Here is a 23154-nt window from a genome sequence, read left to right as displayed (position 1 = left end):
GTGTCTCTGTGGTGTGCCTGGGAAGGAGGCCTCACGCAGTATGAGTGAGTATGTGTGTCAGGGTGAGTGAGTGGGTGTGAAAGGGGCAGTCAGAGTGAATGGCGTCAGGGTCTCCCTGGGAGAAGCATGGGAGGCTGAGATAGAGCTGAAGAGCTGGGTTGGCGGGGGGACAGCTGTGAAGGGTGCAGGTGCTGGGCTGGGGAGCTTGGGTTGATTCTGAGGGCTGTGGGGACCCCCAGGGGATTTTGAAAGGGGCAGTGGCACGCTCAGACCCTGTGACAGCATGGGGAAGAGAGCATGGGTTCTGTCTTTGCAGCCTGTGGGGCGGGGCAGGCTGTGGCTTGGCCCCTGGGAAGGGTGCTGTTTCCTGAGGGGGCTTCAGATCCTTTCAGATTGTGTTTCCTGGCTCAGTCAGCATACTCAGTATTTTGTGACTCTACCAGGGCTGGGGAGGAAGCCAGCTTTCCCTGGATTGGTGGTGGCTGACGGCTGGCTCTCAGGAGGGAGAGGGGCCAGGTAGGCGCCATTAGTCCCCTTTTACAGATGGCTTCAGAGAAAGGAAAACCCCATTTTCCTAAGCACTCGCTCGGAAACGGCTGCCCCACTGGGCGCTCAGCCTCATGCCTAGGAAGAAATCCATCAGGTGGGGAGCAGGGCCTGCGACAATGAGACATGTTTCCAGCTCTTCAGACCTGAGAAGAATTGATATTCAGAGGCATGAAAGCAGGCTGAGGGGGTGTGAACCCTTTCAGCCTGGCCAGCCCGGCCAGATCTCCTGCTGGACTGGCTGGGGCTCGGGGATTCAAGCACCTGCCTGCGTTTCCCATCGTCCCTGAGCACATTTGGAAAACCAGTCCCTGATGAACAAGACTTGTTCTGATGAGCCTTGGGGGGTGGTTTCAGATTGAGGAACTACAGAGAATGAATCTTTTGATGGAAAAAGCCATCCTGGGGGCATGAAGGAGCTAATCTAAATTGATCAAATGGATCCTGGTGGTGGGGGAGGGTGGGGAGCATGTGCAACAATAAGAAAACGTCTGCAGAACTGGCCTGTCTCGGTTGGTCGGAAGAGGGCCTGAGACTTGCTTGCCAGAAGAATGGCAGATCTGGGGGGCGGCTGCACCCCTGGCAGCCTCCCACTAGACACGGGAGGGTGAGGCCAGCAGCACCCAGGCCGGCCAGACCTCCCAGAACCGCGGCCCACGCGCAGAGACCTGAGCCCGGCGGCCCTGCTGCAGCAGAGCTGAGGGGGCAGCAGAAGCACAGCCCAGCCCCCTTTGCCTCCAGTGGTTTAGTTTCTTCCTGCCCCTGCCCTTGAGGGATTTTGGGGTGCATGCTCCATGCGGCCAGTCTCCCTAGGGAGCAGTCTGGTGTCTTGCTTGGGCACCCGGCCCCCTCGGAGCCAGGAAGTGAGGCCAGGCCCCGAAAGCTCATTTGCTAACTGACCCCCAAAGGATGTGGGTCCTCAGAGCGTGGGTTCCCAGCCCCAGAACACGTGCCTCCCCCAGCTTCGAGGGAAGGACTGTGTGGGCTTCTCCTTGTCCTCCTCACCGATGCCAGGCCCGCACCCTGCAGTGTCTGCGGAGGCCTGGGCACCCCAGCCTGCCCCAGCCGACTGGGCAAACTGTAGTCTCAGTGAAAAGTCCGATTTTTCACCCCTCTGGTATCAGCTTGAACAGAAGGGAAGACTAGCACTTGACTGTGTGTGAAACCCTCTAAAGATCTGGGTGGGGAGCCCAGGGCAGAGTCAGGAAACGCCTCCTAGATCCCTGTGGGCAGGTCCTCTGCTTCCTTCTCTCTAAAGCTGGTACTTTACACAGAAAACCCCCGGGGATTTTCACATCCAGCCTGGGAGGGATGCATGGAGGGAGGGGAGAGGAGAGGAGGGAGGGTCAGCCGGTTCAGCCCGCCTCTCATTGACAGATCCACATGAAGACCATGCCTGCTGCCATGTTCAGGCTCCTCACGGGCCAGGAGACCCCGCTGTACATCTAGGCCGCAGGAGCGGGAGGCTGGACCCAGGACCTGACCCTTGTCCACACAGCCCACCAAGGACACTGGCTCCCCTGAAGGGCGTGCCCTCACCACCTACCTTTTTTTGGACAAAAAGGGGTATGTCTTTATCAAAGGAGAGTCACAGGAACCAGTCTTTGTAGAATGGTCAAGTATTTTGCCACATCCTGAATTTTCTTGTTATGACTGCCGAGCGTGTCTGTTTGCCCCTTTGTGGTGTGGCGTGTGTCTTTCTCCCTGAAGCCTTGGAGAGCGGACGTGGGTGCCTCCGGAGGTGGCTGTGAAGGGAGTCTCCCAGGACAGTGAGCTCCTGGGGGTGGCAGTGACGGCCCCGCTGGCTCCTTTGGCTGGGGGTCTGGGTTCCTTCGGGGGGAGGGCACCCTGACAGCCCCAAACAGGCTGACTCTGCCGCTGCTTCCTCGAGGGAGCTTGGACAGCCCAGCTCTCAGGATGTGACTTGTAATTGCATTTGGGAACATGTGATTGTATTTAACGAGAAAGGCAATGTTCCTGAGTTAAATAAAAGATGATGGCCACCACATCGAAACTCCATATTTATTTAGAGAATACCACTGTTCTTTTATTTTGACACGATGTTCTTCAGACTTTAGGGTTTTCAGATGACCGTCACCTGTCCTGAGTCTCTGGACTTCCCTGGGCTCCCTCCCTCCCTGTGGCTGCCTCTCCCCACAGGCCTCCCCACCCAGTGGGCCGCATGCCCGCTCCTCCTCCCAGGGGCAAGGACAGCGGCGGGGCATCGCCCTCTGTCTACACACATGCATCCACACACAAGCTCCCCCACAAAAGGAAAACAAAGCCCTCACCAGAAAACTCAACCTCTGCCATCCCCGGGCAGCCAGCAGTGGGTGCGGGTCCCTGGGGAGCCGGCGCCACGGCCGCGAGCAGTATTAGAGTGTGTGTAGATGAAGTGAAACGTAGTCTAGTTCAGTCCTTAGCGATCAATGTTAACTGACGTCATTTTGTCTGGAAGTCTCTTTTTTTGGCCCAGGCCTTGGAGAATACACTGTGACTTAAGAAGCCTTACCATGCAGTAACTAAAGCTTTAGGATTACTGTATTCAAGGAGTGCCCTGTGTGTTGCATGCAGCCGACCTTAGGAAGACTCGCTAATATCACTAATAAACCTGAAGTCATGATGAAAAGCTGTTCGTCCGGCTGGTTTGTTAACTGAGGCGGGATGCCCCACTTTCCTCTAACGTCCCGCCTCACACCGTGGCTCTTCAAGGATGCTGGGTGGTGACTGCACCCCCTCTGGGTCTGGGGCCTTGGAGGAGGTCCTCGCCAACCAGGTCAGAGGTGGGCAGTCCAGGCACCAGGTGTCAGGCCCTTGATGGTGACAGGTTGGAAGGCCCACCCCACCCACCCCATCCCAGGCTGCCAACTAATTGAATAAGGGAAAACAGAAAGGTGGCCCGGTTGTCCTAGTCCCAGCCGCTTCTCCTTACCTGCAGGGGCCTTCGCAGCGTGTCTCGAATCACAACAGGACTCAGCAGCACTCCTGCCTCTGACCTTTCTCTGTGGCCACCATCCTGGTGTCACCGGGTATGGGGAGGCAGGGCTGAACGTGGGCTTTGGCTGGTAGGCTTGGGGGTCTGTCCCAGCGTGTTAGCTTGGGGACTTTGGACCAGTAGGACCCCTTCTCTGGCCTGCCCACAAGCTGTCCTCGCTCCATGCTGGGAGCTGCTGAGGACGTGCTTCACAGCTAGCCAGGTATGGCTCGCACTTCGGTGACAAGAAGAATGTCACAGGAGTAAAAGCTGGAGGAAAGGGGCCTCAGCTCAGAAAAGGAGTAGGTCCTACCAAGGGGTATGTCCCTGCAGTGCCCAAGACAGGAAATCCAAAGTAAAGAGCTGTGAGCCAAACAAATAGCCTGCATTCCTCCCGGAAGCCTGGGATGTCCCATGCATGGAGGGGCAGCTGTGGGCCAGCGTCAGCGGGACCTGTGTGCGTCTAGGCATCTGCCCTCTCCCCCTCATGCCCCGAGGACCTGCCCTTCTTCAGAAGAATACTGGGAAACAGTTGGGTGGCCATGGAGCCTCACACTCATTGGCTGGCCATTGCGAGCTCTCCCTCAGGACCTTGGTCATCAGTGGTGCACGTGGGCACTCAGCTTCTGTCTTTGTCCCAATTAGACCCCAGAGACGCAGAGGCCAGAAATAGTTTTTATTAATTAAAACACTGATCATTATGAAAACACCTTGAGGTACATTAAATAAATACAACCTTCAAGTTGTACAAACAGGTCTCCTGTGGCTTGAAAACAATTTTCTATAAATTCTGCCTTAATAGCAGCATCTGTGAATCAATGCAGCTGAGGGGGGTAAAGACATCCATTTGAAATCAGCTTTCTGTTTGTTTGTTAGAAGCTTTTGGTTTGGATCAGTGTCGCCAGCTGAAGGAGACTTCTTTTAAGTCCTCCTGAAGGATGAGTCCCCCGCTTCTTGGCCACAGAGTTGGGGTCCAGAGCTCGCCCACCTCAGCATCCTGGCAGCTCCCAGGCCAGGGTCAAACGGCAGTGTCTGGAGAGGCTGTGGCTCCCTTCAGATCTTGGATACGGCAGGGAGAGTGCCCAGGACCCAGGCCTGTGCAGGTGGGGAGGGGTCCCTGCAGGTGGTGGGGGTCCCATGCCTTGCCTGCCCTGCTGCAGCCCGGAAGCTCTGCCCGGGCCTGCTGACATGTTAGGGAGAGCGAGGAGAACAGGACCCAGCTGGATGGGGTGAGGGGCCCTTTCAGAGACCGAGTGCGCGAGGCTCCCAGGTGGGAGAGGGTACATCAGCGAAGGGGTGGAAACCAGCTTCCCCCTGGCCATGTGCCCACATGGTCTGGGGCTCAGGGTGCTCGTTGCTGAGGCTTCTGGCTCCTGGAAGCTGCTGAGTGAGCAGGGTCAAGGGCACCAGGGCTGGTGGATTGGGTCCCTGGCCCATTCCTTGTGGATCTACTGGCACCCCTCTCTTCCAGGGCCCTTTCCTGCGCCCCCTTGCCGTCTTGACAGCCCTGTTGTTAGGAGGCAGAAGGTTCTAGCCCAGTGGTATAAAATTGGGTACAGTTTCCTCATCTGCAGGATGGAGTTGCTATGAGAGCAGATACAAAACTGAGCGTGAGAGGGCGTGTGAAGGACAGAGCACTCATAACGTCCGGGCTTCAGGCCAGAGCACCTGCATGCACCTTAGTGGAGGCACAGCCTGTGGTGGGAATCCGGATGGCAGAAAAGATACTGTCCTGCTGTAGGGAGGAGATGCAAAGGACACAGCACCAGGCCAGGACTCCTGGCACTCACTCACCCTGGCTGCCCAGTAAAAATACTGATGCTGAGAGCTCCATCCCAGAGGTGGGGATGGGGAGGGTATGGGTTGGCCTCGCTCGAACTGCAGCGGGGTCTGACAACTGCAGGCTTAACCCGCCTGAGGGCTCGGCACAGGGACACTGCTGTGTGAGCCCCCAAGCTGGAGTGTGGCTCCCCCAAGCAGGTGAAACCACTGAGAAGCTCTGGCCCCCTCTCCAGAGACCTGACAAATGCCCTGATTCAGAGGCTAGGGCATGGGGGCCATTAACACTTTGCTGGCAGGCTCAGGGGAGGCCACTTAGAAAAACTGTCAGTTAACTCTACCTGCAAGGGGACTTGCTTTTGGGAACTTCAAAAGCCCTCAGGAGAAGAATTAGAGGCTAGATTGCCTGTTTTATAGTCTGAATAAAGTGCTCATAAATTCATCTCTGGTATGTCTCTAGTGGGAAAGTTCTGGTTGTCATCAAAAGGCCTGATTTATATTTTTCCAGCTGTCTCACTTCTGGGAGGCAATGACCAATAACCTTAGTGAAGCACTCAAAGTGTTCGCAGCCGACTGTCGCTGCTGGCTTCCATGCCTCAGTTCCCAGGGGCTCCGGGTGGCTGGGCTGGAAACCCTCCCTGCTGCCTCATTCCCAGCTTCAAGCACACAGATGTTACAGGGGGCCGTGGAGCAGAGGGGAGGGCAGCACACAGATGCACCCAGCACACTGGCTACAGGGGGGCGTAGAGCAGAGGGGAAGGCAGCACGCGGCCCCAGACTGCTGGGCCCTGAGCAGTTGTGGGTGCCCATCTGTCCTCCCCCTGTGCTCCTGTGCCAGGCCCGTGGGCTCTTTGTTGAGAACTTTGGGCCCTGGGCTGCTTTGTCCATGAATGGTCACTAGCCACAGTTTCAGTTCAGGTGCTGGCTCCCGTTGTGGATGGCACAGGTACCGGCAGTCCCATGGCTGCAGAAAGTTCCCTCGAGGACAGTGCTGCCTCAGGGCTGCTGTTGGGAAGCAGATGCTGTTGATGTTGCCAGAACATGAGGGGCGGGGTGCCAAAGCTGCTGTTGCGGAGGAGGCTGGGCCTGCCTGCCTGCTTCTGCATGCCCAACTCAGTGGGTGTTTTACGGAAATAAATGATTTACAACCTGCATCCTCCAAAGCAGGTGTGTCTGCTGTTGCCTTGCTGGGGAAGGGACTGCCCTGGATCACCAGAGGCCTGCTTCCTCAGGAGGTGCACGTGTCCCGGAGAGATGGCCTCTTCCCCCAGACCTGCACCCATGCACGCCTTTCTGGCGAGGGCAGATACAGGGGAAACCCCCAGAGGGGCTCGCCACGGGTGCTTACTGCTAGGGATCAAGTAACAACTAAGAGTCGGCTCCCTACTGGAACCAGTTAAAGAGTGGGAGACAGGACAGAGAGAGCCAGAGAGCAAGGGGGGAAGGCACCCCACAAGGGGATGGCCCAGAAGGGAGGCCTGGGAGACAAGGTGATGGGGGGGTGGTCCCTCAAAGTCCCTTGCCACCCTTGTCTGCTTCCGGGGGGTGGCCAGGCCACGGTGGGGTCCCCCATTGTATATTTGTTTGCACAACAGCCCTGTAGCCCTGTGGGCAGGAAGTTGGGCCCGGGCTGCCATCTGTGCTGATATTACCTATTTTCTTTAAAGTCAGCATAAGATAAAAAGTTGATCATTGAGTGACACAAACGACATGGGAAAATGGTCTCATTATGTGATGTCAGCCTCTATCCACTTAACACTAAACTAATTCGGGGTTGGGGGGAGAATCCTGTGTTTTAATGGCCTTGATTTTGAAGATACTTCGTGTCTTTAGTTATGTGAGTGTCACCTGTCACTGTATTCCTGTAACGCTGGCTGGTTCAAGGTGCTACATGCCTGACAAAACCAAAGAGTTCACGACGGACATGAGAGAGTCATTCTCTGTATTACTGGAATATAGGAAGTGTCGTCCCACGAAAGCAACTGATCGGACCCCCCTGAAGAGAGGGAACGGGAGTTCTCCTCTCGAGCCCCCCAGAGACACTCCTGGGCTGCAGGCCTCCCCCCGAGAGCATGGCGGCCTCCGGCAGGACACTCCGGCAGCAGGCCTGTCCGTGTCCACATCTAGAACCGTGCCTCGCTCACACCTGGTCCAGAACACTGGCGCTGAAGATGGCCTCCTCCATGTGGCGCTCCTCAGAGGTGACCGCCGAGCGGATGGCGCCCACCACGTGCCGCACCTCAGGAGGGAGGGCACAGTTGGAGTGTTCCAAAAATTTAGCCACCAAAACCCTGGCGTCCGCATAGGCCTTGCTGTCCACTAAGGAGCGCGGCCGCTCTTTGGAGACCGTCTGTAAGGCCTCTGGCTTTAACGGTTGGTGGGTTTTCCAGGTATTCGGTTCCCCCGAGGCTGAAAGCTGATGCCGACAAGCCCAGGCGGCCACGACAGAGCGAGACAGGGAAACTAAAAATTAAGGGAAAAGATAGAATCTGAAAACAACCAAAACCAAAACCAAACAAAAGGCAGCTGTTAACTAAATGCTTTTTTTAAAACGCAAACACAAGCAGGCTTGGGACGAGCTTTCTGCTGGGATTTCTGGGTTCCTGGACTAGCGCTCTGGGCGGGCCCCTGCTTCCTGTGTCCCCTCGTCCCCTGAGTGGCCTGCCCCTCTCAGCCCTGAGTTAAGCTGCGTTAACCTAGAGGCCCTACAGCCTCCGGAGCTGGGGGACTGGAGACAGGAGGGCAAACTGTGAACAGGGCGGGAGAGAAGGGCCGGGGCAGGGCAGGGGCCCCCTTCCACTGGCCGCTCTGCTAGGGTTCCCGAGCTCACCGTGGGGCTGACCCTTCTCAGCCTTCCCGGGCCCAATGACCTTTCCCCTTGTGGATCTTATGGCATCCAGAGATGGGTCTGCCCTAAGGCCAGCACTGGGGGTGGCAGAGGGGCAATGAGAGCCCCCTTGCCATGTCAAGGGTAGAGAGCAGCCACCTGTTATGGGCAGCAGAGCTCAGAGCGCCTGGTGCCCTGCTCCCAGTGCCCACCAGGCGAGGGCTGGGGAAATGGCACCAGCCCCTGCAGGGCCCACGGCTGCTCTGGAGGACCCACAGAACCAACACTGATCTGATGCGCCTCCAGAGAAGGCCAGCTTCAGGCAGTCTGCTGTGACCGAGTCACCAAGATGAGGGTAAGGCCCGACTCGCCCAGCCTATGTTCCAAGTCACACAAAGGAAAGATATTCTGGGTGGTCTGGGATATTTTTGGTGGCAACGAGCAAACCTGGCAGTTAAACATAAGAAACTGTAAACAATCTCCCCTCAAAACAAAATCTCATCAATACAGTAAAACAAGCAGCCTGCGTATGTTCACTGAGGTATAGCCTCTCATATCTTCCACCAAGAGAGAAGGAACAGGAAGGCAGTTCTGCCAAAGCCCAGAGAGCTGGGGAACCCACGTTCCTAGTGACTCTCTGAGGGGCTGGGTTTAGACATCAGTCACCCCTTCATTCTCCCATTGCACAGCACATGTCCAAGTGTCTTAGAAAAGGAGCAGCTCACCAGTTCCCAGAGCAGCCCGGGACAGTCCTGCTTCGAGGTCTTGGCTGCAGGAGGGGGCGTGTGAAGAGGCGTTGCCTTAACCAGAAAGAGATTCGGTTAATACGTGAAAGGGAGAGAGGAGTCCTAATAGCACTATAATGATCCTCCCTTGGCTAAGAAATATATTTTAGATGCCAGACAAGCAGAGGAAAACTCTAGAACTTAAGCAAACCCATGCACAGATGAAACAGGAACAGCCCTGCAGCTGCACCCACCGTGGGGCAGGCAGCGTCCCCAGGGCCCGTTTCTTCCTCAGCTCAGCCTCGGCAGCACAGGGGCCAGTGCCACAGACAGACCCAATGCTATCATCCGAATGCCCATCTGCATCCAAGGGTCTCCAGAGAGTGGGGAGGCACATGCTTTCGATGTGCGGAACAGTAACGGCCTCATCTGGTTGAGAGGAGGTAGAGGGCACAGGGTGGAGTGGCGGGATACAGAGTAGGCGTGGTGACAACGTGTAATCAAACCACCTCTTCCCTTCATCTCCATCCCTGAAACGTCATGGTTTCAGAGCATAAATCTCACTGAGGGGGACACACCATAGAAAGCCATCAGGGGGCCACAGAGCAGACCCTCCAAGTGCATGGGACCCTCCCCCAAACCCCAGTGTGCGAATGTCACGACGTGTGGCCCTAGAGGACAGAGAGAAGGTCTGACCCTGGAACACACTGGCAGAGGGGGCGCCTTCAGAAGACTCGGAGGGAGCCTTCTCCATGTGAGCCGGCAACTGAATGTCAGAGGGGAAGGTGGAGACAGAGGAATCTGGCCAAGGAGCCTGCAGATGCACAGTCTAATGACATTCCACCAGGAGGGCACTGCCAGGCAACGGACCTTTGAGGGTCCCTGCTTCTTTCTGGGGGTGCAATTCTCCCAGGGCACAGACAGGCCTAGTCTATTGGGCTTCAGCTGGATAAGACCACTGAGGCGAGACTGGTCCAGGCACCCACTGGGTCTCCTTAGTGTTCTGTCACTTCCACTTTATGAAGGTCCCCACTGTGATGGCACTGCAGTCAAAAGGCCCCCCAATCTTGACTGGCAAAAACAGTGCCATCTTCTACCTCAAAAACCAGCAACACAAGAGTGGGTGCAGGCTCTCAATTTCAGGGTGCACAAGACTCCCATGGAACTGGTGTGAAATGCAAATTCTTGGGCCGCTGGGCACAGGGACTCTGGTACCAGCTCCTACAGCCCAGGGAGGGCACTGCTCAGTCTAAGAGTCACATGGGTCAACTGTGACACAAGCTCCAGGCCACACCTGGAAGCACTGCAAAGGGTGTCCACGAGTGCTGTTGAAAACACACGTGTGTCTGCCTGGGCCGCTCCAGCTGGCGGACACCTGCCCTCTCAGCGCTGTCACTGAGACACAGCCATGCCTTAAAGGCCCCGGGTCCCGCTAGACCACTAAGCAGGCACTGGCATTTCCTACAGGGGTGTAGCCCAGGCTAGTCCTAGGGGGGAGTCACCAGGGCCAGTGGCCTGACCCTAGGCCCTTCCTGGGCCCCAGAGCTGGTGTACAGCCAGTAGGCTAATGTTGGGGGCTGGCTGACCCTCCAGGTGGGCTCCCATCACCCCAATCCTTCCATACCCCCTCTCCCTGACCCTGGCCAGAGTAGTAAGCCCGGTGGAGGCATAGCAGAGACTCCACACTGTCCACACCCACTTAGGGGCCTTGGACATCAAGACCACATCCCCAGTGTGGCCTCTGGGCAGGGGTCTCAGCCCTGGCCTCGACTCTCAGGGGTCACTGAAGTCTGCCGTGTCCAGGGCAGAGCAAGGCACACACTGAGGACAGGGGTGGGCAGGGCCAGCCATACCTGCCATGCCAGACGTGCAAGAGGTGGGGTCACTGGCGGAGCGAGCCACGCGCCCGGGACCCAGCCACACCCGTGTGCCCTGGTCCGGGCCCTCTGGGGATGCATGGCCAGGGTGCTGGGCAGGCAGCAGGGGTGACTGGGTGTCCACAGGGCCATCGGGGGACGTGAGGCTCGGGCCGCGTGTGGCAGTGCCCTCTGATGCCGGGAGGCTCGTGCTGTCGGCAGGTGCTGCAAGGCGAGGGACACAGCATTAGTGCTGGTGCTGGGCGACCACAGAGCCACGCCATGCCGAGACAGTGCCTGCCCAAGTGCCGGTCGGAGTGGGTGCGAAAAGTGCAGCCTCCCAGAGCCATCTAAGGGGGCGTAGGCAGCCTGTCCTTCAAACCCCAAACCTAGACAAACCCTGTCATCTTGGGGTCATGGAACCCCTGAACAGGCTGACAAATGCTTTGTGGTGCACAAAGGTCGCAGGTCACCAGATGATCTCCCAAGAATCATTCCAGGAGGGGTGGGGGCACTGAGACCCTCCACACTCCACAAGAGATACAAGTCAGGAATCAGCCACATCTCCCACCCAGGGCATCCCTTGGGGGGTCTGAAATCCAGGAAGGTGGGGGTCATGGGATGCTTAATGACCAGGACCCAGGCAGAGAAAGGTGGGGTCTCTGAGGGACATTGGGGCATCCCAGCCAGGTCCTGGTGGGCATGAGCACCTGCCTGTCCCATGCAGGGGGTGCAACCCCAGGCTTGGTGTGCAGTCCCTGGGTCAGGCAGGTTGGGTAACCAGCCCAGACTACACCTGCCTGGTTCTCAAAGCGTGGGCGGGGCCAGCAGCATCAGCCTCACCCATGTCAGGAATGCAACTTCTCAGCCCCACAGAGACCCAGTGAATTAGAGACTCTGGGGTGGGCCCAGCCATGAGGGTTCGAACAGGCCCCCAGGGAGTTCTGATGCCCTCTAAGTGCACGAACCACTGCTCTAGACCTGTGATGCTGCCCGGGCCGGGTGCCTTATATCCAAGGGAGGCACCCTGGGGGACTGGATCAGCACTTTAACAAGATCCCAGGGGACCTGCAGGCACCTTAAGGCTTGAGAAGCGCTGCTCCCCACACTCTTCTTTCCCATTACCAGACCACCTCAGAGCTCCCTTCCGTGTGGCTCCTCACCTCGCTGGGGTAGATTTCCCAGGTGAGCGGCCCGCCTGGGGGCCACTCTGGGAGAGCCTGAACTCTCCAGGGGTGGGAGGCTCTGGGGTCTGTCCCCTCCGTCCCTTCCTGTGGGTCCTGACCAGGAACCTGGGGGGGGCCTCACTGTTCCAGCTGCTCCGTGTGCCCCGACACTGGAGAGCTTGCCCTGTGCCAAGGGCTTTACCGGAGACCTCCTAGTTAATCCTCACAGTCCACCCTGGTTACCCCCATTCCACGGCTGAGGAAACTCGGCTGACAGAGGAGAGGGGAAGAGCAGCTGGAAGCGGCTCCACTCTAGAGCACTCTTGCTTACACACCCTCCACTGTCCCCCGCCGCCCCCTCAAGACAGGCTTTGTGACAGTTAGCAGACTATTTGGAAAAACAGAAAGATGAACCAGACCTCATACATCACATGCAAAAAGAAAAATTCTTCAGGACGATGAATCCTTTTCTTTTTTAAGATACCATAAGAATAGTATTAGAAAACATATGAGAATAAATCCACAACCTTGGGGTGGAGAAAGACTTTGTAAACATGACAGAAACCATGAAGGAAAAGCTCGATAAATTTGACAGTTATAAAAAATGGTAAAGTTGTGTGTGGCAAAAGGCATCATTAATGGGAAAGCAAAGCGTAAAGCAGGAACGCACACCTGCAGTAAACAGGACAAGTGTCTCTCCCACGTATGTCCCCACGTCTCTACTTAGACTTTTTCTTATAAATCTAAAAAAAAAACCACTGCAATAGAAAAAATAGACCAAACACTGACCTACAAGAGCTTCATAAACAAGTAAAAAGTTTCAAACTCAACACTGTGTATGTGTGTGTCTGTGTGTGTGTGTCATGTTCACCTACAAGGGTAACAAAGACAATCAGGATGATAATGTCGTGGGAGTGTCATAAACACTGTTGGTGGGTATACAAATTAGTAATAAAACTTTTCCAGAATGCACCGTGGCCAATACATCCAAACCTAACATATACATTCCCTTGGACTCAGCAACTTTCCTCGTTGGAATTTATTCTAAGGAATAACTGGGCAAGTACTCAAAGCTGGATGTATAAATGCAGAAAAGAAAAATCACCTTCTTGTATCATTAGACAACTTCGAGTCTAGAAATTGCATTATTAACACTATCAAAATCTTATCAAAATTACACAGCAGTATATTAAAATTATTCTGAATACTATTCATTCCTGCTGATTCCTCTTGATCCCAATTTTCTCTTTTTTACAGCTTTATTGAGGTGTAACTGGCATACAAGAAACCACATATTTAACGTATACAGTTTGATGAGGTTGGACATATGTACACACCTTGATCCCAATTTCCTTAATGTCAGTGATAATCCGATGGCTGAGTTTCTCAGGGAAACGAAGTCGTGGAGAGACAGATGCAACTTAGCTCTGAATACATATAATCAATAGAAACTTATAAAAATTAGGGTAACATTAGGGGAAAACCCCTCAGCCCTAGGCTGGTAACGCTCCTTTCCACACATCCTCACCCTGGTTGTGAGCCTATGTTTGACAGGAGTCATAATCCTAGTGGACTTCCAGTTTTTCACCTAACAGATCACAAGCATTTTTCCTAATTAATGTATAATAATGTAACATGTTTGCCTTGACTTTTATTAATAGACTTCATTGTCCCCATAAGTTTTTACTGTTGTGAAAAACACAACCAGCATTTATTTTCACACTTAATGTTTTCTTTTTTTTGCATTACTTTCCTAGGTGGTTCCAGAAGTATGATCACCACATCTAACGGCATACACATTTTTATGGCTCTTTGTCCAAAATGCTTTGCCAAAGGGGTGGCTGATTTACAAGGTGCCAGTCAGGGTGGGTTGAGGCCTTGCCACCCTCCATGTCCTTGTGCTTTTTGTTTTTGCTTTTTTTTGAAAAGATTTTATTTTATTTAATTAATTTTATTTTTTATTTCCCTTCTTCTCCCTGAGGGCCCCCAGTACATGGTTGTACATTGTAGTTGTGCGTCCTTCTAGCTGTGGCACATGGGACGCTGCCTCAGAGTGGCTTGATGAGTGGTGCTAGTCCATGCCCAGGATCCAAACTGGTGAAACACTGGGCTGCCAAAGCGGAGTGTGTGAACTTAACCACTCAGCCACGGGGCCAGCCCCAGCTATTTTGTTATTTTAATAGGTGAAAAACAATACCAGAATCTCAAAAAAAAAAATTCTAGAGCTAATAAGTGATTCAGCAAGGTTGCAGGATACAAGATCAACACACAAGAATGAATCACGTTGGTATTGCAGTCAATCACATATACTAACGGTGAACACACGGAAACCAAAAATGCAAACACAACACCATTGACAAGTGCTCCAGAGAAAATGAAACACATAAGCATACACTTAATCAAACATGTCCAGGATCTGTGTGCTGAAAATGACAAAACCCCAGTGAAAGAAATCATAGCATATACAAATCAACGGAGAGAGGTACTGTGTTTATGCAGTGGAAGGCTCAGCTTCAGAAACACGGCAATTCTACTCAGATTGCTCTACAAGCTTAATGCAATTCCTATCAAAATCCAAGGAAGGTTTCTTGTAGATACAGACAAGCTGATTCTAAAATTGATATGGAAAGGCACAGGCCCTAGAGTAGCTAGAACAATCTTGACAAAGGAGAACAAAGTGGAAGGCATCACCATATTACCGTAGAGTGACCGTAATCAAGACAGTGTGGAACTGGCAGAGGACTGACTCACAGATCAGTGGAACACAACAGAAGGTCCAGAAACAGACCCAGGCAACTATGCCCAACTGATTTTTGACAAAGGTGTAAAAGCAACAAATGGTCTGGAGTAATTGGACTTGCGTAGGCAAAAAAATGACCTTGACTCAACCTCACCCAGACAGAAATTGCCTGGTGGGCGGCGTCTTTTCTGAATTTAAAAATCTGCGTGGCTTGCTGACCCGTGAGCCTCTGTCTTCCTCTGTATGTTCCTGCCCAACCAGAGGTCTGGTCCCTCTGCCAGAAGTCTGGGTGTTGGAAGCACCTTTGAGTCTCTGGGCCCAGCCCAGTTAACTGCACAGCTCCTGGGCAGTGGGGAGGGCCCGGCCCTGCTGAAGTCCTGCCGAGAAGCCCCCAGACCCCTCTGCCCGTCTCCACCTGCCCTGATACCACACACAGCAATGGGCTCCGTAGCTGCCAGGCTGCCTGGCATGTTTTCCTCCAGAACTTGTGATTTGTAGGAGTCATGTGGATGCAATGGGGGGCGGCCTGGCCACAGGCCCCCTCAGCTCAAACTCTAGACTGTGTGGTCACTGCACAGGGCCTGGAGACACACTGCACCCTGGGGTAGTCTCTGGGAAGGTCACTGGACACCACCTCCTAGACACAGCTTCTAAAGGCTCCTTGAAGCCACTAACAGAAGCACAAGTTCACTTCCAAATCCCACAATGGAGGAGACCCGGGGTTTCTGCAACACAGAGGCAGCCTGGCAGCAGGATGGTCCTGCTGATTTCTCTTAGATGTTAACTAAGAGTTGGAGGTGGTGGGGGGCAGAGAGCCCTGGGGATATAATCATGGTCCTTTTTGGGATCTTCAGTCATCTTGAAAGTTAGCTGACTTTGGTCTCCAAATAAACTCCCCCACATGAGCCTGCCTGGGGACCTCAAGAGGAAGGCTCCCTGGAAATGCCTAGCCCCTGCCCACTTGCTCCCTCTGCTACAAAGTGTCGTCTGCTTTCCTGATGCCTCGGACCACATGCCCTGCCCTTGGCTTCATACTGTGGCTCCCAGTCCACATTTGAGATCTGACTTCTGACATTTCTCCTTCAGTGCCCTCCAGGACACAACTTCCAGCATCCTGCTCTGCAGCCAGTGGGATCCCTCTAAGCCCAGCCTCTTCTGAGGGAGGAGCCATGTGGACATCAGTGTGGTACAATTTCTGCTCTGGAAAGAGTAGACCCAGATTGAGTCATGCTGTTCTTCAAATCCATACCGGTCAAGGGAGAGAGAGAGGGTGCTGGGGGGGGGGGGGCGGACCAAACCCCCCGAGGAAGCAGGACGTCTGCCAGGTATGACTCCTGGATGCAGGTAAGGGAGGAAACATGGAGAACTGATATGGTACTTAGCAGGAGAGGCTGGAGCAAATTCCATCCCCTCAAAGAGTAAGAAATGGAGGGAGGAGAGCAGCAGGAGGCAGAGAAGAGACATCCTTTGAAAAAGAGAAACTTATTAGCTCAAAGACTGAAAGGGGTAGGATTACCTTGCGTGCTGAAGCCAGTGGTGGCATCTGCGTCCCCGGAGCTGGACTCGGTCACCTGCTGATCCATACTTGTAAGCTACAGCAAGAAACAAGGCATTGAGAAGGTCATCAGAGAGACTCGGGATCGTCTGCAGTCTGGAGGGGACATCACGATGGCCTCCAGAAATAAAAGCTGACTTTAGAGCTTGTCTTCTAGTAAGAAGCACTGAGAACCATGTGCTTACACTTCCTCCACTCTCCCCAAACCTCTAGGGTAGGAGGCCTGAGGCTGAAGACGCCCTTGCCAAGGCCAAAATCAGTTTCTTTGACCCTTCGAGATCAGAGTGCTGCTCATTCCCTGAGACCTCACCAGGACCAGGTGACACCCTGGGCTACTCACTTTCCACTTATGGGCACTGTTAGGGATGGACAGGCCCCACAGGATCCTCCAGTGTCACCATAGGAGATAGGACAGCACCTGCCCTCACTTCCAAGCCCCTCCCCTCAACCACTCTCTCCTCCCTGCTTCCACTCCAGAAGAATAAGCCCTCCGAGGAGCAACAGTCATGAGACTCCTAGGGCTCTGAGCCAGCACAGTTTGGACGCAGGGTGGGCATTTAACAAGTATCCTTGGCTCAATGAGCTCCCAGACTCCCTCAGAGCCTGCATCTGCTCTCTCTTCCCTTTTGCCTTTTGCAGGTGGGATCCAGAGGATGCTCCCGAGGCCGCCCCCACTGCCTGAGCTCGGGCTCAGAGTCAGGTCCACACCGGGTATGTGCCAGGTTGAAAGTGGCCCATGGCACCAGGGCCCCTAGCATGCTGTTTGACACAGGCTTGTCTGGTGGGGTGAGCGGCAGTGAAGCTGGCATGGTGTTGGATGGTCATCACGCTCTTGCAGCTTTCTTTTTGAATGGCTCATTCTGCCCAGAGGGGCTTCCGGGAACATGAGGGGCCTCCCTGCTGGGCAGGGACGGGGCATCTGCTCTGTGCCTGCCAGCCCTCTGCACGGCAGGCTCCTGCCCTTGGCGAGAACATCTGTTCCATCGCTGCTTTAGGGACAATGGACCCCACAGGCCGTGTGCCCGAATGTGATGAACACTGTACACACGAACCCCTGTGCTATCTTAAAAACAATTTCCGAATCCTCGTGTTATTTCAGAATCGCTTTGGGGACACGCTTGCAAATAATGAGCTCCGGGCAGACCCGGGAAGGTGAGGCGGGCCCCTGCGGCTTGGTCTGATGCCAGCCCAGGTAATTACATTTCTGCTCCCTGCTCTCCCGGCACTTCAATCAGACAGCCGGGCGTCTTCATCTCTCTGCTTCCAACCTGGCGGCTGCCCCATGGTGCCGGGCTGTAGCCCTCCCTCCACTGCCGGGGGCGGCGGCCCAAGGGGGCTGTGCTGGTGGGGGAGGGGAAGGCAGGCGCCACCCCGCTCAGGCTCTAGAACAAGCCCATCGCGCTCCGCCGGGGGTAGGGGAGGGGACCGGGGTTCCTGCCGCCATCAGCACTGCCTTCCATTTCTCTGTAATCACTAAACCCAATAACCACAGTCGGCAACGTGTCAAGAATCTTTTGCTAAATCACACAGAAAGAACAACGCCCCAAAGGTTTGTTTCCTTCCATAACTCCTCCTGTATCTAACTTCCTATTTGGCTCTATTTTTAATTTCTGCAGGGGTGGGTGGCAACTTTGAGACCTGCCGCCTGAAAAAAAAAAAGCTTCTGGTAATAAAGAAATCTAAATAAAACAAGAGAAGTAAAATACACAGTGGGACAAGGTCAGGAGGAAATTGGATTCGATTCATATTTTGCAGAAGTGTCACTGGCTTCCTTCTGGCTCCCGGTCAAATGAGTTTTCGAGAGGAGACAGCTCCTGGGAGCGCATCTGTCACCTCTCTCAAGCAGGGTGTCAAGGGTTTAATTTGAATTTGGCCTTCCCTGATGTCCAAAGCCACCTTGCCACACTAAAGCTGTGGGGCGAATAGCTGTTCAGTTCACACAGCATTTCTGATTAAATGTAAAGGCAGTGGAAAAGGGTGGAGAAGACATATCAGAGAATTTAAGTTGAAATTTGAGTTCAGCGGTAAAGGCCCCAACACAGCTCTTAGGAGAGGCCCCGTGTGTAACAACATGGGACACTCAGGGGCCTGCATTTATTTAATCCCAGATGCACTATGTTGACCAGTTACCCTAATTAAAAAGTCAATTGGCATTTAGGCAAATAAGCCACATTCCCCTCATCTCCCTGTCTTTCAGGAAGCTCTGTGGCTAGGACACCCTGAATGGAAATTCTGCCCTGTGTCTGTAATGAGTTTCCCACTCCTGGGTCCAGTTGACCAGCTAGTGCCAGATTTACAAAGAGCTGTTCTTTGGGGGTGATTACCAGCAATCATAGAGAAAGTGCATTAAGATTTTAGGCCAGTGTCCCCATTTGAAGATACTCTGCTTGCAGCTTTAAAAATGCAAAGGTTGGGGCTGGCCCCGTGGCCTAGTGGTTAAGTTCGCGCGCTCCACTGCAGGCGGCCCAGTGTTTCGTTGGTTCGAATCCTGGGCGCAGACATGGCACAGCTCATCAAACCATGCTGAGGCAGCGTCCCACATGCCACAACTAGAAGGATCCACAATGAAGAATATACAACTATGTACCGGAGGGGCTTTGGGGAGAAAAAGGAAAAAATAAAATCTTTAAAAATAAATAAATAAAATAAAAATGCAAAGGTCATCTCATTTGAAAATATAAATGGTAACTTTTAGGACTTGGGGTTGGTCACGCCTGTCCTGTCCATTGCCGTTCTCACGATCTCTAGTCTCATGCCTCAGGTGTCCCTCTTGCCTGCCCTATTGCCACCAAAATTCCTAAAGCACCACTAGGTCATGTCAACCCCAAACACCAAACTCTTCAAAGGCACCTCTATCATTTGACATCCAAGGTCAGAGAGTCTGTACCCAAATGATTTCAGGGAACCCCTTCATGTACCTTAAGCTCCCACAACCAGGCTCCACGCTGCTCCCTACCCCAGGTGCCTTTGGCCAAGCTGTACCGCGCCCCCCTCCGTGACCTTCTCCTCTGTTCATACGCCCTAGTCTCACCCAAACTGTCAAGCCTGTTCTTCCTCTGAAGCCCCAAAGAAGCTTATTTGTCCTTGTCCTGTCACCACATGGGACTGTTGCTGCCATGAGGAGGGGATTCTGTCCAGTTGATGGTTATCTATACCCCATGGAGTACTGCACAGTCTCACAGGGTCCCTGGAACCTAAGCTTGTCATCCAGGCTGGAATATCAAACCAGCACATTCTCAGTAACTTTCCTGCTCCAGAAAGAAATTTACTCCCTTCCATCTTGGCCAAAAGGGACAGTCTTGAGCCATGGGGAAGAGAATGACATTGCAAATGAAGTTAGAAGGGACCCCGCCTGGGGCCAGTCCATCAGGGGACTGGGTCAAAGGAACGGGCTCAGTTCGGGGGTGCTCTTTCTTCCCATGTTAAAAATCTCTTCCAAATGAGCGGTGCCCCCTCCCCTGGGCAAAGCCCACGGGGCACAGGCTTCGCTTTTCTGTCAGCCTGTCTTCCTCTCTTTATCCAAACGAGTGCGGATAGGCAATCAAGATGCCATCTGTCCTAGCAAGGGGAAGTAATTAACCTCCGCCTCACCCAGCAAGAAGGGGTCGTGCTGTAAGGGGGCTCCTTGCTGTCCAGTCAGGTGGGAAGGCTGCCCCATGGAGGGGACAGCTGGCCTGCACAGCCTTCCCTCTGTGGACGGGAATGGGTTTCGTTGACTCCAGACTCCCAGGGGTGTCTGTGGAATGGAAAAGTGCTGCTAGAGCACGGGGTCAAAGAGACTCAGCGCGTCCCGGCGTGGGCTGCCTCTCAGAGGGGAGCTGCGGCAGCCCCTCCATCACCAGATGCTACCCCCTCCCAGACGGGCGCCCTGAGAACGGCCATGTGGACAGACATGCTCACCTCCACTGGTCGTCCACAGAGAATGTTTGGTAAGCTGGAAGTTTCTGAGCCAGCGCAAGCTAATACGGTAGAGACAGGCTTTTGCCCTTAAGGGTTTTCTCACCAAAATTCTGTGAAAGAAATCTCCATTTAGAGAATTCCCAATAGTTCTGGAGAATGGTATTGTATTGGTCTTAGAGCCCGTGTTATCATCCTCTGATATATTCTGTTTCTCACAAAAAAGAGTAAAATAGTGACAAAATACTCAATATCCTTCTAGTGTGCAAGTGTGGTGTTGTGCACCAAATGTCACACCCTCATCCAGAGGCCACTTTCCAGCATTCAGGGTGCTTGAAAGGCTCCACGTTCTGAGTGTCACTGCGGGGTTCTCACTGTCACGATCAAGAAGCAAAGGGCTCCGAGGTGGGCAGCGCCTGGTCCTGCCTCTCTCCACAGGGTAGTGCACATGAATCACGAATCCTTCCACAGCGTTCTCTCTTCTGGAAATGGGCGTAACGGCTCAGAAAAGGGATGATGGAGAGGCAGGCCGAAGTTGTTCCCTGGCACGGAGCTGGAATTCTGTGCTGGCAGCAGGCAGGGCTGCCATGTGGAGGGGTAGGTGGCAGAGTTCCGTCCTCTCCCCACGGCGGCCAGAGAATCGCATACCCCTGCAGGCTTTCTGGGGTTTCCAGGCCCATCTGCCGCCCTGCCTGGTGCCCCTGCTGGTTACAAGGCAGAGCTGCCCGTTTGCACACTGGGTCAGTGTCCCCCTTCTGCCTTCCAGCAACTTCCCCCCCACCCCGGGTCAGCCGCCCTCACCCTCTGGGCTCTGCCACATCCCCTTAGTAACACCCTCACGCCCTAAACCCACACTCCCCTCTAACAACCTCCTATCTCACCTCTTTGCCAAGCATCTTGCATAGTTTTCTACTCCAGCTCCCAAAGCGCATCCCTGGAGCAGCAGCAGCAGCAGCAGGAGCTGGGACTTCAGCATGAATGCAAATTCTTAGCAGCTCCCCTACCCCACCTGCTGACTCAGAAACTCTAAGATGGGCCTAGCTATCTGTATTTGGTTGACAAGCCCTCTGGGGACTCAAGATGCCCGCTGGAGTCCAAGATCCACTGGCCCACACCCCTGCTACACCTTCTCACACCCCATCCCCTCCTCTATCCCATGTAACCTGGCTCCTGCCCCACCCACCTGCAGCACCACCAGCAGCCCCTCGATGGAGACCCAGGTGGATGGGGTCAGCCCTTTACAGCCTCTGGGCAGCACTTGGCCCATCCCTTCCTTCCTGAACCACTTGTTTCTTCAAGTCAAGGTTTTCTGGGAGCCCCCCTGTCTGCTCTGCAGCCTGTCCTGGGGGCACCTTCCTCCAGCACCCTGCAGAGTTGTCATTCCGCAGGGCGCTCCCTGTCCTTGGGCCCCCCACCCCCCAGTTTCCCAGGCTTCAGTGGCTACCACTGCAGCTAACCCTGATCTCTCCAAGGCCCCAAACTGTAGATCCTATTGTCCTGTGGACACTGGCTTGGATGTTTTGATGACCCTGGAATCCAAAAAACCACACCAAGCCTGTCACCTCCAGCCACATACATTCATCTCAGACTCATTGAGTGGCCTTCAGTTTCGTGGATGTGCTGTGCCCTGACTCTTTGCACAGGCTGTTCCCTCTCCCAGCAGCATTCCCAGCCCCTCCTCCCCCAACCCTCCCCACCTGCTGCCGCTCAGCCTGAGCCCTCAGCTCACAGAAGCTCGCTGGACCCCACAAACATGGACCAGGCCCCCCTGCCCGGTGCCCGCGCTGTGCTGGGCTCTCCTCAGGGTGCTTATGACGTTATCACAGGAAACAGTTTCCACTGATAATGAATTATTGGTAATCCAATTTCGACTAATAATATTGATTTGAATTATTTTTATCATAAAGAGAAAAATAAACTACTTCAGGAAGGCAGAATTCTCTGCTCGGCTTTAAAAAAAATTTCAAGAGAATTTCAGTTATTAGGAATTTAGAAATGAGATTCCACAGCCATGCTCTTGCCTCCGCACTGACAAGTTCCTCCCCTACGGGCAGTTCCTACATCTCTGTTTCTACTGCAGACAGAGAAAAGGCCAGGCATCCTTGGCCGAGTCCCCTTCTGCCAGCCGCAGCCCCATGAGCCAGTCCAGGACATTTCAGGGCGACAGTTACCCCAAAGGAAGGCCCTGAGGCTGAGGGGCCAGTCTCACAGCTGTTCAGGCACCGTCTGCCTGGAAAGGGCAGGCTCCTGATGGGCGCTGAGCAGTCCTACCCAAGTGACCCCCCAGGGAGAATCTCTTTTGCAAAGAATTCTCTCTACCATGCATCGAGTCCAGCAGCATGTGAACATGCTGCGTGGTCCCGCTGGGCCCAGAGGCAGGCCCGTCTTGCCTTCTCTCCCTGTCCCACAACCACACAGCCTGCAGTACGGGGTCACCCTTGTAGATGCCATCGTCTCCAGGGGCCTGTGGAGGCGGAGTCCCAACAGAAGACATGTAAACCACTTCTCTACCCACAGAGGTTCCTTAGGACCTGCTCAGGAGGTGGGCTCTGCTGCCTGGCCTACTTGCCACATGGGCCCTCCATCTCAAAGGGGTGGAGGGCAGAGCACAGGGCGGCCTCGGAAGGCCTGGGCCAGGTCTGAGGCCTGCACCACTTCCTGGCGGGGGGCTCAGGCGGGGATGCAGGTCAGGAGAGCTCCATGGCTAGAGCCTTTCGATATTCAATAAATACAATGCCAATGGTGATGACGATAATACCATAAAAAGGGCAATTGGCTTTTGCTGAATCAGAGCCTACTATGTGCCAAGCTCTCTGCGGGGTCCATTACAAACATCCATTCCATCCTATGTGCACGGTTCTTTTATGATCCTCATTTCACAGATGAGGAAACTGAGGGTCCACCAGCATATCCTGAGGGCATGCCTGCTTTGGGTCAGCCACCCTGAAGTTGTGCAAGTGCCTGGCAGACCAGCTCAGAGAAGACCCTCAATGCCTGGTGGCTGGGAGCTGCCACACCTTAGGCAGGGCCTGGGGTCCAGAACTGCTTTCTCACCTCCCCAGAAGACAGCGACAGCAGCATGTAGTCAA

General features: G+C 54.2%; 2 protein-coding genes across 22 annotated transcripts in view; one reads left to right on the top strand and one right to left on the bottom strand.

The window, feature by feature from the left end:
- Positions 1–3172, top strand: part of APBA2 (amyloid beta precursor protein binding family A member 2) — a 233040-nt gene extending 229868 nt beyond the window's left edge. For all 17 annotated transcript variants that reach the window (XM_070496710.1, XM_070496728.1, XM_014845465.3 and 14 more), the window contains one exon: positions 1924–3172. In XM_070496710.1, coding sequence (XP_070352811.1) covers positions 1924–1995 — 72 coding nt within the window. In that variant the 3' untranslated portion in view covers positions 1996–3172. The remainder of the gene's footprint in view (positions 1–1923) is intronic.
- A 1013-nt stretch (positions 3173–4185) lies between these two features.
- The window catches only part of ENTREP2 (endosomal transmembrane epsin interactor 2), a 430698-nt gene continuing 411729 nt past the window's right edge, over positions 4186–23154 (bottom strand). For all 5 annotated transcript variants that reach the window (XM_070496638.1, XM_070496625.1, XM_044763046.2 and 2 more), the window contains 4 exons: positions 16130–16205; positions 10705–10932; positions 8852–8926; positions 4186–7762 (listed from right to left, as the gene is read on the bottom strand). In XM_070496638.1, coding sequence (XP_070352739.1) covers positions 7440–7762; positions 8852–8926; positions 10705–10932; positions 16130–16205 — 702 coding nt within the window. In that variant the 3' untranslated portion in view covers positions 4186–7439. The remainder of the gene's footprint in view (positions 7763–8851; positions 8927–10704; positions 10933–16129; positions 16206–23154) is intronic.

This window comes from Equus asinus, chromosome 2, assembly GCF_041296235.1.
Source record: "Equus asinus isolate D_3611 breed Donkey chromosome 2, EquAss-T2T_v2, whole genome shotgun sequence".
Classification (NCBI taxonomy): Eukaryota; Metazoa; Chordata; class Mammalia; order Perissodactyla; family Equidae; genus Equus; species Equus asinus.
This window is presented reverse-complemented; position numbering and strand designations above follow the sequence as displayed.